The following is a 19,401-nucleotide window of genomic DNA, read 5'->3' as shown; positions in this document are numbered from 1 at the left end:
AGTTCCCAATCAGCAGTGATTTCACCAATAGATAAGAGATCATTCTTGATCTCAATAATCCTCAAGAAGTAGGATTAGATGGATTCTCCTCTATCCATCTTGATATCTTTCAGCTTGTTCTTGAGAAAGAGAATTTGATTTGCATTGTGTACTTTGAACATCCCAACCAGCTTTTCATACATCTCCTTAGATGTTTCCAAATCAGAAATATAGGCAACCAAAGGCTTATGAATGGAATCAACAACAATATTCTTAGCTTTTACCTCACCTTTATTGTACTTGGTTTGTGCACTAGTGGATGCATTTGAAGGAGGCTCTGTTATTCTCCCTTTGACATAGTCCATGGCATCATTCTCTTCCAAAGTCATTTTCCATGCATGATAGTCGGATTTGTCCTTAAGCTTGTCCTCAGATTTGAAGAAACATGTAGTCGTCATTGGGACTAGTTCCAAGTCCTTGTCCAACAACTTCCATTAGTGATTGCTTTGCTTCTCTCGTTTGGGCTTTGTCTTCACCTAAGCTTTGAAACCATGTTAATTTTAGATAACAATGGTATGTTCTATGCTTAAGCACAATTTACTTCAATGTTCCTTTAGTAGCCCAATGACAATTTCCAATTATATCCAATAACAATCACATTAACATATAAATATTGACAGTAAATGCAGATAGAACATAAAATTATATGCAAAAGACAAGCCAAGACAAAAGGACACAAGATGTGGCAGATGCCAGGGACAAACCCCAATGTGGGGAAACCCCTTGATCAAATCTTCTTATTATTCTTCAATAGTTCAGCAGAGAGAGAGAGTACAAATATCATAAGTACAAGCCCAGAACAGATATTAAGTTATGGTATGTTCTATGCTAATAGCAGTTTACTTATCTTTCTTATTATTATCCACAGATTAGCAATCACATGTACATAAAGTAAAGTGCAGAGAGAACATTAAATGATTGACAGAAAACAAGCCAAGACAAGAGACACAAGATGTGGCGGCTAGCGAGGGACAAACCCCAATATGGGGAAACCCTTTGATGAAATCTTCCTTTATCTTCAATAATTCAGCAGAGAGAAATAGTACAAAGATCTGATTTATATCAGCAGCAGCAAACCCCAGATAAGTCCTAAACTAGGGCAGCAGACCCTAGATCGAACTTGTCAAGTTTCCACCGGTGAGTCGTTCACCGTGCACCAGTCCAAGATTTCGTTGTGCACCAGTGCAAGATTTCGCCGTGCACGAGAGAGAGAGAGAGAGATGTGATGATCAATGTGTATCCAAATGAGGAAAAGACCTCTTGTATTTATATACAAATGTTGATGATGAACAGATGCGTCTGTTGGGCTTCTGAGCCTACATGAGTTGCTGGTCGACTTGATAATTATTCCATAATCAAAATAAATTCATATTTCCATAGCTACTTATCGGAATCGGATGATCTTTAGATCAATCCTACACCTCTCGACGAGAGGAATCTAGGAAAAATATTATCAGCCATGAATAAGGTGACCCACATGGAGTTTGGCCCTAGTTGCCAATTTTAACACTCCCTCTCAACTAGAGAGAACTCCATCAGCAATTCATCTGTCTGTTGCTACTATTCATCCATCAAATGCACTGCCCTGTACAGCTTGACCCCTGCTTTGTTCTACTCTATTCTGCCTGCACTGCTCTGTTCTGTTCTGCCCAGTTCTGATCTGCTATGCTCTGCTTTGTTCTGCTTTGTCCAAATTATAAAGAAGAAGAAATGATCGAGGATGTATCATATTGACTCAAAGTCAGTCTCAGAGTGTGTACCACTGGTCCCAGGCTAGTCTCCAACTGACCCGAAGTCAGTGTCATAGTGGGTACAACTCCTACCACTGTTCCTAGACCAGTATCATCCTCCACTAACTCAAAGTCAGTCTCAGAGTGTGTACCACTAGTCCCAAACCAGTCTCAACCGACCCAAACTCAGCATCATTGTAGGTACCACTCCTACTACTAGTCCTATACCAGTCCTTTACTGACTCGAAGTCAGTGTCAGAGTATGTACCACTGGTCCCAAACCAGTCTCAATCGACCCGAAATCAGTGTCATAGTAGTTACCACTCCTACTACTGGTGCTAGACCAGTCCTTTACTGACCCGAAGTCAGTTTCAGAGTATGTACGACTAGTTCCAAACAAGTCTCAACTAACCCGAAGTCAGCATCATAGTAGGTAACACTCATACTACTAGTCCCAGGCCAGTCCTTCACTGACCCGAAGTCAACGTCATAGTGGGTACAACTCCTACAGCTGGTCCCAGATCAATGAAGGTCATCCTAGCATAGGGAGTACGGTAGATACAGCGATGCGTCCATCGGTACTACTATGGTCCCTATCTTCATTTCCCTGCTCATTGATCAGATGAGAGGTACTTCCCATGAGTCCCAGATTGCATGGGTAGGATGCCTCGACAGGAGAACTAATCAATCTTGTCCTCACAGGAGAACTAATCATCCTGCTACGCAATTGCCATGGAGAACACATCATCCAGGCGTCACAGGAGAACTAATCATCCTGCTACATACGCCATGGGGTGTCACAGGGAAAGTTTTGATTCTTTTACCCTGTACATGTACACCACCAGGGGATGATGAATCACCTTGAGGTCATATGTCACTCCAATAAGTACCCCGCACCCCACGGAGCTCCCAGAGCTCAATACATCATACAGGACCCTCATCAGAGGGCTTTTGAACGACACCAAGTCTTTCTCGAAAAGTCAAAAAATTTGACCTTTCCTAGGGGCATTGTTAGAATGTTGGTGACCTGTTCATCTATACCGATATGTTGGAGCCTTATAGCTCCCCGCTGCACCATATCTCGAATAATAGTGGTACCTGATATCGATATGCTTAGAGCAATCATGAAATAGGATTCTCTGACAAATGAATCCCACTCTGGTTATCACATAAGGTCACGGTGGTATCTAATGTAAATCCAAACAGCTCACTGAAGAGCTTTCACAACCAGACTGCCTCACAGGAGGCCATGCTAGCAGCAATATACTCCACCTCGATAGTGCTTAGAGCCACCGACTTCTGCTTCCTGCTCATCCAGGATATCAAAGCAGATCCCAAGGAGAACAGCACCCAGAAGTGCTCTTACGATCCACCACATTGCCTGCCCAATCAACATCAGTGTCTCCAAGTAGTCTCACATCTCCGACAATGTATCTTAGCCCATATGTAATTGTGCCACAAAGATATCTTAACAGATTCTTGGCACCAATCCAATGTATGTGATGAGATTCAACCATATGTTGACTTAATGTGTTGACTGCAAAGCATATATCTAGACGGGAGTTCACTAAGAACATTAATGCTCCGACGAGTTGCCGATACTAGGTAACATTTCGTAAAACAGGTCCAGCAACACTACCGCTTAACTTCTTGTAGTCAAGCTCCATCAGGGTAGTTACAGGTTTGCAGTCTACCATACTGAATCTTTCCAATATCTTCACCACATATTTTCCTTGAGATAGGAAAATTTCCCTTGGCTTCTACCAGACTTCAAGTCCTAGGAAATAGTGCATCAGTCCTAGGTCCTTCATTTCAAATTCAGAAGCCAACTCCCTCTTACATTTGTGAATGAGAAGGTCTGCACCTATTAGAAAGAGGCCGTCAACATACAGCACCAGTATGAGAGGTTTGTCATCTTCAACCTTAAAGTAGAGGTTAGGGTCGGCTTCACTCCTCGTGAATCCCAGCTTCATCAAGTAGTTGTCAATCCTCTCATACCATGCTCGGGGTGCTTGCTTCAGCCCATAGAGGGCCTTCTTCAACCTGCACACATGAGATTTTCGATCATAAATCTCAAATCCTTCGGGTTGTTCCACGTAGACCTCTTCTTTGATCGAACCATGCAAGAATGCGGTCTTGACATCCATCTGATGTAGGTTCCATCCTTGTGAAGCCGCAAGGGCTATGATCGAGCAGATGGCGGTATATCTGGCAACAGGTGCAAATATCTCATCATACTCTTTTTCTTTCAGTTCCGTGGTGTCAGCTTCTTAAGAGCTCCTCAATGTAGGAAGATTGTTCACTTTGCTGAGAGCCATATCTTCGTAAAAGGTGACATCATGACTAATCACGACTTCCCTTTGACCGGCTACATAGATTCTATAGCCCTTAGTATTTTCACCATAGCCCACGAAGATTCCTTTCTTTCTAGATGCACCCAATTTATTCCTTTTCTCTTTCGGCACATGAAAATATACAGGGCTTTCTTATCGGTGAACATTTCTTCAGGAGTCTTGGAACCCAATGCCTGATGAGGGCATCGGTTTTGTACATATACGGCGGTGTTAGCAGCTTCGGCCCATAGAAACTTCGAAAGTCTTTGATCATGGAGCATGGCACAAACAGCTTCCACAATCGTACAATTCTTCCTTTCCGCCACACCATTCTATTCAAGAGTATATGGTGTAGTAGTCTCCCTCTTAATGCCAGCCTCTTTACAAAAGTCATGAAACTCGTTAGATTCATATTCAATCCCATTATCAATCCTTAAGATCTTGCTCTTCTTTTCGATTGATCAAGGCTTGAGATGTGTCACATGACATAACACCTAGCAGACTTCCTCCGACCTGATATAATGAATCAACTCAAAACCCAAGAGTGAAGGCATCTTTAATATTGTTTTTCCATGCACGTACCTTGCCATCGCTGAAACCCACCTAGTAGCCCTTGTCTTCCATAGCCGAAATGGACACCAGGTTTTTTTTGACGTCAGGTACATATAATACACCCTGTAAGTGGATCATATTGCCTTGATTCAATTTAAGAGAGACATAGCCTACACCTTTCACGGGATATTTCATATTATCTCCAAGGACAATTTCCAGGTTAGTTTCTTTCTCTATCAGATTATGGAGAACTTCTTTGTAACCAGTGAAGTGCCTGGAGGCACCACTATCAATAAGCTAATTTCCCAGCGAGTCCGAAGGAGCAGAGGTAGATAGAGCAGCTGGTAGATAATATTTATCCTGTTTATTGTCAAGAGTGTTAGATTCATACCTAGAATTTATAGCCTTCTTGAATGGTTGTCCTCTTCCTTGATTTCCAACACTCCTTTTACCTCCGCTATTAGATTTGACATTCCTTTGATTGCCATGAGAGAGATTTTGATCATTGTCCTGATGTGAGTCCCTTCTATCAGGGCACTCCCTTGCATAGTGACCTACTTTATCGCAAATGTAACATCGTCTTTTTCTTCCACCCTTAGGTCCATTTGTTCCTAGCAGCAGCAGATGCATTTGATGGAGGCTCAGCAATTCCGCCTTTCACATGGTCCAACACTTCCTGTTCTTCTAATGTTAGATCGAGAGACATCTTCCATCCGTGGTAGTCAAACTTCTCACAGAGCTTGTCTTCAGTAGGGAAGTGTGTTGAGGACCCCATGAATTCTTTTTGGATAGCCTACCAATCTTCTCTTCAGTGATTGGTCTTGCTCTTGCTCGGGCTTTGTCTTCACCTCAGCTCTAATACCATGTTAAGTTATGGTATGTTCTATGCTTATAGCAGTTTACTTATCTTTCTTATTATTATCCACAGATTAGTAATCACATGTACATAAAGTAAAGTGCAGATAGAACATTAAACGATCGACAGAAAACAAGCCAAGACAAGAGACACAAGATGTGGCAGCTAGCCAGGGACAAACCCCAATATGGGGAAACCCTTTGATCAAATCTTGCTTTATCTTCAATAATTCAGCAGAGAGAAATAGTACAAAGATCTGATTTATATAAGCAGCAGCAAACCCCAGATCAGTCCTAAACTAGGGTAGCAGACCCTAGATCGAACTTGTCAAGTTTCCACTGGTGAGTCGTTCACTGTGCACCAATCCAAGACTTCGCCAAGATTCATCGTGCTCCAGTCCAAGATTTCGCCACGCACCAGTGCAAGATTTCGCCGCACACCAATGCAAGATTTCGCCGTGCACCAGTGCAAGAGAGAGAGAGTACAAATATCATAAGTACAAGCCCAGAACAGATCTGCCAAATCAGCAGTCAATGGTGGTCAAAGATGCCTCAAATCAACTCGATCAACAACAGAATCGTACGGCCTCGAGAGAGGGTCAAAGTCAACCCAAAACAATTCAGTCAACCCAAACAAAGCTTGCTATAATTTCTGCAATCAAACAAAAAGTCAACATTACAATCACCGTGGTCAAACTGTCCCCAAACTCCTCGATTTGTGTGCCAAAGAATGCGGCCTAAAAATATCGAAGTTTTTGCCCAAAGGTCAACATTGCAGTGAAAGTATTCAAGTCAATGTTGGTCAACGTTGCCCTAATCATAGAAAATTTTGGCCTCCAAAACAATCTTCCTTCCATAAGTGCGAAGAGAAAAGAGCCTCCAAGTTGTACAAACCAACCAAGAGAGGAGAGAGAAGATGATGTGATGAGATAAGTGAGCGTCCAAATGAGAGAAGGGTCATTCCTATTTATACAATTCATTGAGGGTGAGGAGACCCATCCATTGGGCTTCATGAGCCTACATTTGACTGAGGTTGACCTTAACAATTTGTCCATAAGAAGAATAAATTCAAAATTCCATTTCTGCTTGTCAGAATGACATGATCTTTATATCAAAATTATACCTCTCCGAAAGAGGAATCCAATGCAATAATCATCTCCATCATATGAGTTGTCCTAAGGTGGAAGTTGGCCCTAGTTGCCAATTTTAACATTATTGTTGTGCCCTTACATTATTATTGTGACCCCTTAGACTCCTATATATAGAAAGGAGGTTTTGTCATTTGAAACATCCATGAATTGTTCATTTTTGTAATGTAAAGGAGGTTTCCCCCTCGAAGAGATTAATTTTGAAGTCATTAATCTATCTCTTCTTCTATTTTGTGAGCTGGTTGCATAACATTTGGTATCAGAGCTTGGGATTCTAGGGTTTCGCTTCTTCAAACAAGCCATCTTGGCATTTTCGCTATAACTTTTTTTCTACGAGGCTTCAGAAGCTGAAATTTTTACCACGTGGAGCTGAAATCTTGGTGAACTTCGTGTAAAAATTTCAGATCTTGGTTCGCTATATTTTCAGAGATATGATCCGGGGAAGTTAGGGGTTTTGCAAGGTCCAAAATTTTGTCTCAAACAAGTAACCTAAGGAAAATCATCATAACTTTCATTTCAGGCATTGGATTTGAATTCTATAAAAAGGCTGAAGTGCACGAACTGTAGTTTGTTGTATAGCAATTACAAGGTTGAAGGTCGAAACAATGACACGTGGCACTTTGTACAAGTTCGCTCTACTAAACCAGTCTATAATCAGGCCATCATGGGAGATCGGGCATAACTCTTTCCTGAAGACTCCAATCTTGATTTAACTTGTGGGGTTGGAAAGAAGACTCAGAGGGCTACCACAGGACGAAATTTCAAACCTTGGAGATCCGAAATTACAGAGATACAACAGATTCAATATCGAGCTCCTACAAAGCGAAAAAAGAAAAAAAATGTGTAGTTTTTAAAATTTGCATAAGTTTTGTTTGAAAAATTAGTTTGAAGTGATTCAAAGGGCATAGTGAAGCATAATTATCATTAATTGATGCCCTAAAGAAAGAAAATGGAAACACCTAGTAAGCAACCCGAAAGCTCTACTATGACACATGAAGAAGAGGAAGAAATGCAACATGATATATCAAAATTACAAGACCAAGTGCAACAAATTTCGCTCTCACAAAAAGTAACAAAAGCTAAGATGGATGGTTTCAGTGTTGCGGGGGAGCGCCCCCCCCCCCCTCGCTCCCGCTCCCGATCCGCGCTCCGGGCGGGAGCGACTCGGGAGCGGGTCGGGAGCGCGCTCCCTAAAAAAAATTTCGCTCCCTGCCTTTTCGGGAGCGTTTTCGGGAGCGTTTTGCCTTTTTTGCATTTTTTTTTTTTGTAGTAATGTTCGAAATGCAATTTTTTTTGAAAGAAACAAATAGTTTTTGAGTGGGGCAACTTAATGATCAAGTCTAGGCCCTAGTATTGATATGCTATTCATGGTAATGTTAAATTCTTAAAGTAAAAGTGACATTTTCTTTAATTTTCATTTTCATCCTTTTACTTAAATTTTTAACATTACCATGAAATGACTCAGGATGTTTGAGAGTGGTTTCGTCCTCATTGGATTTCATATGGAGAAAGTAGAATTTTAGATTTCATTCAAAATCCAGCAGACTTATCAGTTTTTTAGGATTTCAGGATTGGGGGATTGCAATGTTTCCATTGAATTTTGTCATGTATTAGGGTATGGAACTCATATTTAATCAAGAGTACCAATCCCTCTATGTACCTTGATGTTAGTGACATTGGTTGTCGAACTCCTCTATCATGACCCTTCTAAAAATGTACGCATCACTCAAACAAAATCTTGACTTGACATGCTATGCTTTTTCTATCTTATGTTAATGCTTAGAGGGTGATATTAATGACAAAGATCCCTATACAGATACAAAGGTAATGACAAAGATACCTCTGGATATTAATGCTTGGAGGGTGATATTAATGACAAAGATCCTGATTTTGCAACAAGACTAAAAAATTAGACATTTCTCGTGGTGGCAAGAGGCCCAAGCATAAGAAATAGATAATAGATTTACTTCTCTTTTCTAGTTTCTAGTAGCTTTTATAACTATTGACTCTTTCATATTTATTATGATATTTTTTTAAACAATATATGACAATTTAAGTTTGAAGTTGGCAATTATAACTCATTAGTAATGAATTATGAATATGATGCTTCATGAAAGTTGAAAGTTGTTTCATTTCATTTCATTTTATAACATTTCATTTCATGTTAGATATTATTTGTTGTAATGGTTACACTTAGCTTACAAGTACAACTTTGGTGATCAATGATGATAAATGTTATATATTGAATTTTGAAAGCTTGAAACTTTAAGATTGATGAATCATGAGACTCAATATGTTGTATGTTACTATGTTACTAACTTGCGGACGTGGTTGATGAAGATTATAACTTCTAGATGATTGTTGTTATATGGTTCAATCTATGATTTTTTATGTTTTTTATATCTAATTCATCATTCTACATGTTTTTGTTGACATATATGTATCAAAAATTAAAAAATATAAAAAATATATATTTTTTTAAAAAATCGCTCCGGGATTCGCTCCCAAACCGGGAGCTTCTGAAAATGGTCGCTCCCGCTCCCGCTCCCCGCTTCCGCTCCCGCTCCCAAGTAACATTGGATGGTTTGAAGAAAGACATGGAAGGTTTGAAGGAAGGTTTCACAAAGTTGCTACAAGAAATGCTTCCTAATGGCGAAAAGGTAGTAGAGGAAACTCATGATGAGAACAAAAGAAATGTTAATCATGATTTCATAGACTCTAACGTTGGATTGAAGACCCACCATATTCCAAAGATTGATATGAGGAAGTTTGATGGCAAGGATCCCATAACATGGATACTATAGATGGAGCAATATTTTGATCTCCATAATGTGCAAAACACACAAAAGGTACGCATTGCAACTTTATATTTAGAACCCAATCAGTTTGTAGGGTACAATGGCTTTGTTCTCATAAACAAATTGTCACTTGGACAATTTTTACGAAGGAAATGATAGCACATTATGAGGATACAAAGAGCAACACCTTCTTTAGCCAATTGATAAATCTCAAACAAAAGGGTTCAATGGTGGAGCCCTGCGTCACCTCTTCTGCCCTCTACATCAGCTATCTCGGCTATTCTAGCAGTTCTCGACAGTTCCGGTTGTTCCCGACAGTTTCAGCTTCTGCATGACAGGCAGCTTTTCTGCTCTACACTAGCCCTTTTGGCTCTGCGTCAGCACTACGTGGGCCCAGACTGACCTAGCATCAGCTCTCCCAGTTATTGCGTTGCCTCTATCCAAGCTCTCTTCACCTCTTTGTCAGTATTCTCCGGAAAGTCCTCCCAAATTCTCTCTGCCCCTTAGCTGCAAGATTTCCCCAGTCGATTTCCCTCTTGAGAACTTCTCACCTCAGAAAATTGATTTCCTCAATCTCTCTATGTGTGTTTCCAAATGAACCCCAAGCCTCTATTTTATACTTTTCTTGTTGAGTCTTCAACTGTCGAAATTAAGTCTCTAATTAATGGCTAAGATTAAAACATGACTTGATCCGCCTTCTAGATAATTCTCACCCATATTTTGATTAATACCCATTAATATTTAATTTCCCTAAGTTTAGACTTAGGAACCCCATTAAAAATATTAATTATTTTAATAAAATACAATCTGGGTGGAATTTCACCAAATAGTTTCTGGGTTCTTTAGAACTCATGTGCCTTAGCTTGTTCAACAATATTCAAGGCTAGAGCGCTTTCGATGCTACCAAAAACTAACACTCCCTCTTAGCGAAGAAAGTGCTCTAGCAACAATGTCCACCTACATGATGCTCTGTTTCTGAAGCACCTCCTTTCTGCACTATTGCTGCCACCAACACTATGTTGTTGTTGTTATTGTACTGTTGCCCATGACACTGCCACTGCCATTATTGCATATGTACTACAACTCCCTCTCAAATGTTGCATCTTCTATGCTGCTAACACTGCATCCGTACTGCAACTCAATTGCTGAGAGAAGCAACTGAAAAACATCCAAAATTAGTTGAACTTAACTGTGTTCAACATAATACAATGAATGTTGGAATCTAACTGTTGTTGATTCTGACCCTCTAAATCTTCTGCGTTGCTACTGACTCCTACACTGCTGCCAACCTTGCTCTGCGCTGATTAGTCTCTAGTCCCCAGCTACTGCATTTGTCCTCCAAACACTCCACTACATCATCTGACACTAAGTCCATCTCGCTACTGCTGAATCTTGGGCTCCCGTAACAAGGAATTGATCCAAGAGGTGGACTCCTCAAGGATCCTGCCCACATGTAGTCCTCTCGACTACAGCTCAATATCGCCCCATCTCCCACCTGGAGATGCGTGGGCACTCATGGCAAACTCATCCTTGTCAATCTTTGTTGAAGCAACCTTAGGATCATGTTTCTCATCCTTACCCTTTTTCTTCAAAGGACATTGGGATGCATAGTGGCCCATCTCGCCACAACTGAAACATTTCACCTTCAAAATGTCCTTCTTTCACTTCGACTTTTGCTATCCCTTCGATGCTAGAGTTGTGTGCGACTCCTCCTCCTCCTTTATCTTTGTGCCACTCCCACTGCTGCCACTGAGGTTGACCTTCACTAGGTCCCTCCTTAACTCCTCCTGTTGAAGAGTCGCCACATCTCCTCCCATGGAGGTAGTTTTTCTCCGCCCAATATGATTTAGACGAAAACATGCCATTCATCTAAGACTCCATTCAGGGCTATCCTCACCATCGCGGTTGGTTGAGGAGTGGACCCCACTGTAACAAGTTGGTCTCTAGTGTCCTGAAGACGTTGAAGATAGAGGTTCACTCCTCCTTTCTGCATCGAAGTCCGCTACAAATTCCAGTGTTGAAAATATCGGTATCGGCAAAATATCGGCAAGGGTCCAGAAAATATCTTATCGGCAATATCGGCAAAAATATCGGCAAATATCGGCAAGCATAAAAAAATAATTTTTTCAAATTTTTAAATATATCCGATATTTTGCCGATATTTTCAAAATATCGCGATATTTTCAAAATATCGCGATATTTTGCCGATATTTTCCGATATTTGCCGATATTTTGAAAATATCGCGATATTTTCAAAACAGAAAATATCGTGATATTTTCTCGGCGATATATCGTTTTGCTGAAAATATCGCGATATTTTCGAATATCGCCGATATTATCAACAGTGACAAATTCTACTCTAAATACATCTTTCGTTGTTCGGAAGAGCCTTCATACAGAGAAGACAAGGCTTCCCACATCTCCCGCGTTGTAACCTTGCCCTACAAGTGTGAGACCACATGATCTCGAACTCCATCGCGAATGAGCCTCTTTGCCTTCCCCTGCTCGGTCGTCTACTTCTTCTTTTAATTGTTGTCAGCAAGAACAGCTACAACACTATCGACGTAGGCTTCAAGATCATATTCCTCCATCACAGCTAAGATTTTGGTCTTCCATATGACATAGTTGGAAGCTCCTTCCAACCTGTCCTGATCTCTAAGCCCATGTGATGCCATCTCACCCAATTATTGAACTGACTCCTCTAGTCACTGCTTAGCACTGTTTAGTTGCTCAGCAAGTGAGAAATTCGAACTTTCTGGGGGAAAGTTCTCTAAGGAGAAAATTCACCTTCTACATGTCTTCGTTCTTTTCCAGCAGATTTCTGCCCCGACAGAGACGGCTTCCTTCAAGCACTACATTGAGGCTCTACATCACTCCCTCTGCCTCTGCAAGCTCACGATTCGGAAATCGTACCTCTGTCGACTCTGTCAGAGATAAATTTCCTCGAAATCTCTACTTCCCGGCAAAGACTGCGCAATCCCTTCAAGGGGATTCAAATCACTGCCAAGTGTAGCTTTCGGCCTCACTGCTCATCATTGGATCTGCTCTTCCTGTTTCAAAATCAATGCTCTAATACCATATGAAAATTCCTAGACTGAAGGAACCCCTACTGCAGCAAATCTGAATCTACTTCACCTACTTGATTTTTAAATTACATTCATCAAGTTATTCTTCTGATACTGAAGCAAATTACTTTTGCAACCTACACTAATTAAATATTTGATCTCATGAAACAGAAAACAAAGCAAAGAACAAGATACATAGGACACTTGTTTTTAGACACAAAAGTTCCCGGAAAAACCCAATGCGAGAAAACCTGTGCAGCAGTTCTGAGGGTTTATTATTATGCAGGCGAAATATCTTAATACAAATCTAGGATGCTCATCTAGCAATTCTTTACAAAGAAAATACTAGAGGAAAATCTGAGTGAGTTTTACCTCACTTCACCGAATAGAATTTTCGCTGATCCAACACAAGACTAGCTAACCCCGACTATTTCTGCATTGGCCCTACATCAGCGTTTCAGGCTCTGCATCAGCCCTGCGTCACCTCTTCTGCCCTCTGTGTCAGCTATCCCGGTTGTTCTGGCAGTTTCAGTTGTTCCCGGAAGTTCCAGCTTCTGCATGACAAGCAACTTTTATGCTCTGCGTTGGCCCTTATGGCTCTACATCAGGACTGTGTGGGCCCAGACTGGCCCAACGTCAGCTCTCCTGGCTACTGCACTACCTCTCTTCAAGCTCTCTCCGCCTCTCTATCAATCTTCTCCAGAAATTCCTTCTCCCGGATCTATCTACCCCTTAGCGGCAAGATCTCCCCAATCGATTTCCCTCCTGAGAACTTCTCACCTCAGAAAATCAATTTCCTCAATCTCTCTGTGTGTGTTTCCAAATGAACCCCAAGCCTCCATTTTATACTTTTCCTGTTAAGTCTTCAACAGTCGAGATTAAGTCTCTAATCGACGGCTAAGATTAAAACATGACTCGATCCGCCTTCTAGATCATTCTCGCCCATATTTTGATTAATACCCATTAATATTTTAATTTCTCTAAGTTTAGACTTAGGAACCCCATTAAAAATATTAATTATTTTAATAAAATACAATCCGGGTGGAATTTTACCAAACAGTTTTTGGGTTCTTTAGAACTCATGTGCCTTGGCCTCTCCACCAATTTTCAAGGCTAGAGCACTTCTAAGTTCTAATGCTACCAAAAACTAGCATTCCAGCCCTAAGGACTGTTTAAATTTACTGATGCTGGTAGCTACTTCGCATATTAGACAAAATTAGCCAATAACTAACCCAACTAATTGACATCCTAACGATGCAGACAACAATTAATTGTTATTTTATTACATTGCATATGGCTTCAATATACCACACTACTCCTAAACATGTCCAAACAGAAGCAAATGAAGGACATATACAGCAAGATAGAATACTTCTATTGGAGAAAAAATTATTTAAATGTCAGTCCATGTGGTAAGCTAAGCATAGTGTAGTTTAACTAAAGGAATAAAATAGCGATATTAAAGAAACCTAAATCATTCAGATACATCTAGTTCTGTACTTGCATATAAATCTATTTGCAATCATTTATTTCACAAAATACATTCAACAGAACAAAACTGGCCCATATTTCATAGATGAGAACCAACCTCAGGAAAGGATGTAGAGGAGGATGACCACTCTCCTTTAACAAGGCATGGTTCAGCAATCACATCCCCATCTTCATTTAAAACAGGGGCACCTCTGCCTGCAATTTTCATTATTGCATCCAGTTCAATTGACAATCAGGGTTCAAATTGCACTATTTAACCATAAACATATTAGGCATACATCAGGGGAACAACAGGCAGTAAAGGAATACATCGAGAGTAAATCTAGCCATCAGTAATAAAAGCAGCATTTTATCCCTGTCCTGAAGTTCTGAAGCAAAAAGAACAACAGCCTTGTTCCAGATATCTTGAAAGGAACACTTAGAAAAGCAGGTCCCATCGAAAGAACAGCGATGTCCCTGTTTGGTAGGAAGTCTTGAAGATGACAGCAAATCAATATAGATTGAAGTACCTTTGTGAAGAGACCATGACATCCAAATTTGCAGGTATGTATGGCATAATTTTGTTAAGAGTTCATCATACAATCGATTGAATAGGGTTTGTGAAACCTTTGTCATACAAAAACACTAATCCCGTTCCCTCATGGTAAATCGAACCCTACACCTTCTAAGGTTTGCAAGCAATCTAGTAGTCATAAGCATGGATAAGGTTAGAAGTTAGAACCACTGGTCTAGGGTTGGCATCTAAAACCCTAGAAGTACAACCTTTAAGTCTCATGGTTACTGTAGATTGTCAGATAGAAATCAAACCCTAACTAATTGCCCTAGATTTCTCATCTTCAAGACTTCCTACCAAACAGGGACATCACTGTTCTTTTGATGGGAACTGCTTTTCTAAGTGTTCCTTTCAAGATATCTGGAACAAGGCTGTTGTTCTTTTTGCTTCAGGGCAGGGATAAAATGCTGCTTTTATTACTGATGGCTAGAAACCAGAGGATTTTTTATTCAAGATGAAACCTACAAAATCCTAAACGTCTTCAAGAATAGTGAATGGAATCCTTTTATAACTCATACAGACCATTTTAACAATAACAGAAATCATTATTTGTCAAATTTACAACTGAAAAACGTGATGGAAAATGAAAAGTCATACTTCATTACACACAAAGTTGTTCCTAATTGGTGAACAAGAAAACAGATCAAGTCACGAGGATAAAGAATCAACCAATGTCATCAATCAAATAATTTGCCAAATGCTCAGAAATTTCACTGGAATGAAATGAACACACGTTATGCCAATGCAAGTAATCCAGATTCCAACGAATAGATGAAGAGAAATTGTTTTGTGGATGCTTTCTTCTCAGTATGTAGAGTGATTCTGTTGTGGAAGACCCTTTTGAGAAACATTGACTACTTGTCCAAGGATCTCCCATAGCTTATAGATACAGGTTCTTCATTGATCTACATTTACAAAAATTTGGTATAATGTGTAGTTACATTATCCTCATCATAATTTTTGTTTCCAGCAGCTTCTTACATTAACCACAACATTCATAATGTCCCTTTACAACATGATATTACAAAAAGGTCATGCAATTCTATGTACTTATCTTTTAGTTGGGCCAATAATAACATTAAATTATCTTATCTTATCTTATCTACAAACTCACTAATGTTTCTATTTGTAACTGAGATAAGATAATTTATTAATGCCCGTGAGTGACCAAAATAAGTCAATGGGACTAAAGTGTACAGCAATCGAGAATAGTAGTGTTGGAGTGGCAAGGAAATTCCTAACTTCCAAGAAAAAGAAATGAAAATAAAACTAGTGAGAGATGATAAACCATGAGTAAACCCTAACATAGAGAACAATATTTCAGTGTGTTAAATAACCCACACAAAAAGTAGGAAAAAATGGAAAGAATAAAGAAGGGCCGTGTACTTAGATGATTTATTCGATGGCGTAATGTTCTTCTACATAAGTGAGAAGAAACGCTCATGTAGTAACTTACATAATGTCCACAATCTAAATATGTCCTAACTTAATTTATGACGTCATTAATGCATAAAGTAACCGAACATAATGTAATAAAAAAGTACAAGAACATCTCATAATGTCCATTATAATTTTACAATTAACACCCTCTATCAATATTTATATCAATGTTTCTCATTTATAAGAATTTTGTGATCAAAGTTTTGGTAAGGGAGTTCTTCAGATCTGTTACCCACAGAAAGTGGGTAACCCATCAGAATAAAAAAAATTAAAAAAAAATCCTCATTTGACAGCTAGCCAGCCAGCAGCCCTATGATAGTCTTAAGATGCCTTTATGTCAAAGCTCTCCACCTATTGCTTTGGTCAATGCTCTCTACCATCTAGCATTCTTCTTTAGGTGGGTCATCTATCAACAAGTACATAACTGTTTAACAATCATGTCGTTTCAATTATTGTTAAAGTCATATTAATATGAATCATGGGGTAAACTAGATGATTGATCGCTCCTGATTATATCCTTGTTCCCACACTTTGCCTAGGAGGTTGGCCTTTGCCAGTAGTCTAGTGGGACTTCCTCTAAGGCCTTATGGTTTAGGAGGGGCACTAATAGGGGGCATTTATTGATATAGTGTGTCCACAATAATCCATACTTACCACTTTCCATCTTTCCCTATTATTCATCTCCGCTATTTGGGTTGAATGTCATTGATCATTGGGATTAGCGCCCTATATCCATATCCTTGAGTCAGGGCCCTGTTACCCACCAAAAAGTGGGTATCCCCATACAAGAAAATTTTCTTCGCCAGCGAACAACCCTACATTGCTCAATGGATGATAATACGCCATATTTCTTCTTCATTTGCACCAATCAAACACCTATCACCATCCGGCATTTCTCTTGAAGGAAGGTGGATCACCATTCAACAAGTACTTTAACCATTTTGCAAAAAATGTGTTTTTACTTAATGTTTTGCGCATTCTAACATGGATGAAGGGGTGATATAGATGACTAACCGATATTGAATGTAAACTTGTTCTCTCACATTACCAAGGAGGTTAGCTTTTGACCCTAGTCCCATGGGGCCTCCTCTAACGCCTTAAGGTTATGGGAGGAGCACCACTTGGGAAGCTTGGATTGAAGTAGTGTGTACATAACCTCTCCATACCACTCTCCACCATTCCAATGATTTCAGATCCATCCTTTAGGTTTGTTGTCATTGGTTCATTGGGATTGGCACCCTCATATCCTCATCCTTGAGTTTGGGCCAGAAACTTTGCCCTAGAGGTTGATGAAGTTAAAATAAAGGTAAAAGCCAGTGTTCCCAGGGTAGGGTGCACGCACCCCACGCACACGGGACGGGGGGGACGTCTAGGGGTGTGTTTCCCCATGCACCCTTTTGGGGAGTCGTGGGGGGGCGAAGGGTGGTGCGTTTCCCCAATATGGGGGGGCACAACTCCCCAAAAGGGGTGCTTCTGGCGCCCCCCCCCCCCAAAAGGAATATAATTCCTCTAGGGGAGCAAAGAAGCTAGATGCAATGCACAGTTCTCTACATCTTGCACATAGGAACAAATCAGAGTATCAAAGGGGATAAACAACACGATGGGATGTGGATCCACAGGATAGTCCACAGATAGATGATGAGGATGGACCAAATGGCCTGCAGCATGGTTTGGTTGGAGTTTCGTTGGTTATTCAAGAGAGTGACACTCACTTAGATAGTGACATTCCCATTGATGGTCCGAATGACTTCATACAGCAGATGGATATAGAGGACCAATCATTGAGATTGAGTCCTTGATGTTGATTTCCATTTTTACTTTTCAGTTTTAACATTTTAGTTGTGACACTAGATATTGATGACCTCATAACAATTCTTGACTCCTCACTCTTAACTATTTTTGACTTTGAGACTTTGAGTTATATAAATTTTGAATTTAGTAATTTACTATTTTAGTGTTCAAACTTCAGTATCTAGTATTATAGTATATAGTAATACTAATATACTACTCTGTTTTGCTTACAATTTAGATTCTAGAATGATGAATGATAAATTTAATTGTTAAATCAATGTAGACTGTAGAATGATGAATGATGAATGATATGGATCAATGTAATTGAATATTTCATTATTTTGAATTTTATTATTGAATCTCATAGTATGGATGAATGATGAGTATGCCCTATGAATGATGTATGTATAAAAATGAATGATGTATGTCATTATTTAATTCAATTATGAATTTAAATTTTATGTGTGGATCAAATTTAAATGTATTACTATTAATCTATTTATGCTTTCATTATTGAATAAACATATACCCCGATGTTGTTATAGATCTAACCCAGAGATATTATGGTAATAGAAATAACCCAAGAATAACAAGATAGAAATAGATAGAAATGCTTCTTTATTGATCAAACCCTTAAGATAGGGCAACACCATACATTCACTCCTTAAAGAAGGAGAACACTCCACAAGCCATATGCCTATTCATACAATATTCCTTCACAATCTCCATGTGGAGTCTCTAGCCTCTATATAGGCCTCATACATACAATACCATGGTTCCCTCATACCATCAAACTAATACCACGGGCCCATTACATTATTACTAACTACTTGTGGTCTCTTACATGATATGGGTTAACCACCTTATTTATTACTATGGCCCATCTCATTATTACATTATTACCTTGGGTACCTCCCTTGGTACCCCATATTATCCCCCCTAGGTATATAACATTCCACCCCCCTTAGCATGTTTCGTCCCCGAAACATGGGAAGAACACAAATAATAAGATCTACTCAAAAGAGTAGTCCACTGGTACCATGCACGTGCATCTAGCCATCCAAGAGAGAGGTGAACCCTCGGTCTCGCTGGTGCCTCGCTCGCTTGAGATGGAAGTTGACCGTGGTAGCTCTTCTGTGTTGATGTGTAGTAGGTGGATCTTCGCTCCTCTCTATCTGTCCTGCGGGGGTTGTTGTCCGTGTGGCTAATTGGTTTCCATCTTGATGGTTGTCTTGCGGGGTAATGTGGGTGATGATATGTTGAAGTTTTAACCCACGATGGCTTTTTCTTTAATTCACCCCTTACAGGAGCCTGACTGTTATCTGGTGCATGTTGTGGTGCAATCTGTGGTGTCTTATCTTTCAATATTACTTCAACCACTGAGCCCTCTTCTGATGTATCAGCACCTGTAACCTTTTCTGCTTCAGCCTCTGTTTGTGTTTGATTGTCTATCATCACTGGCTCATCATCTAATATGTCAGACCCTGGAACATCTTCTGCTTCAGCCTCCTTGGACACTATCTGTTTATTAATGGAAATATCCTGTAATGTAATTTTCTTCTTTTTATACCAGAGCTTCAGGAATTCTTTCTGCACATTAATATTG

At 39.8% G+C, this 19,401-nt stretch overlaps 1 protein-coding gene across 5 annotated transcripts in view; it reads right to left on the bottom strand.

Moving 5' to 3' along the window:
* PEX10 (peroxin 10) overlaps window positions 1-19,401 on the bottom strand; it is a 273,167-nt gene that overhangs the window by 26,978 nt on the left and 226,788 nt on the right. For 4 of the 5 annotated variants that reach the window (XM_089459013.1, XM_089459014.1, XM_089459016.1 and 1 more), the window contains exon 10: window positions 14,109-14,206. The exons of the other annotated variant lie outside the window; for it this stretch is intronic. In XM_089459013.1, coding sequence (XP_089315139.1) covers window positions 14,109-14,206 — 98 coding nt within the window. The remainder of the gene's footprint in view (window positions 1-14,108; window positions 14,207-19,401) is intronic. 5 annotated transcript variants of the gene reach the window in all.

The sequence above is a fragment of the Pinus tabuliformis genome, chromosome 7 (genome assembly GCF_031772625.1).
Source record: "Pinus tabuliformis cultivar Carrire ecotype Pingquan chromosome 7, CPIR1, whole genome shotgun sequence".
NCBI classification, from domain to species: Eukaryota; Viridiplantae; Streptophyta; class Pinopsida; order Pinales; family Pinaceae; genus Pinus; species Pinus tabuliformis.
This window is presented reverse-complemented; position numbering and strand designations above follow the sequence as displayed.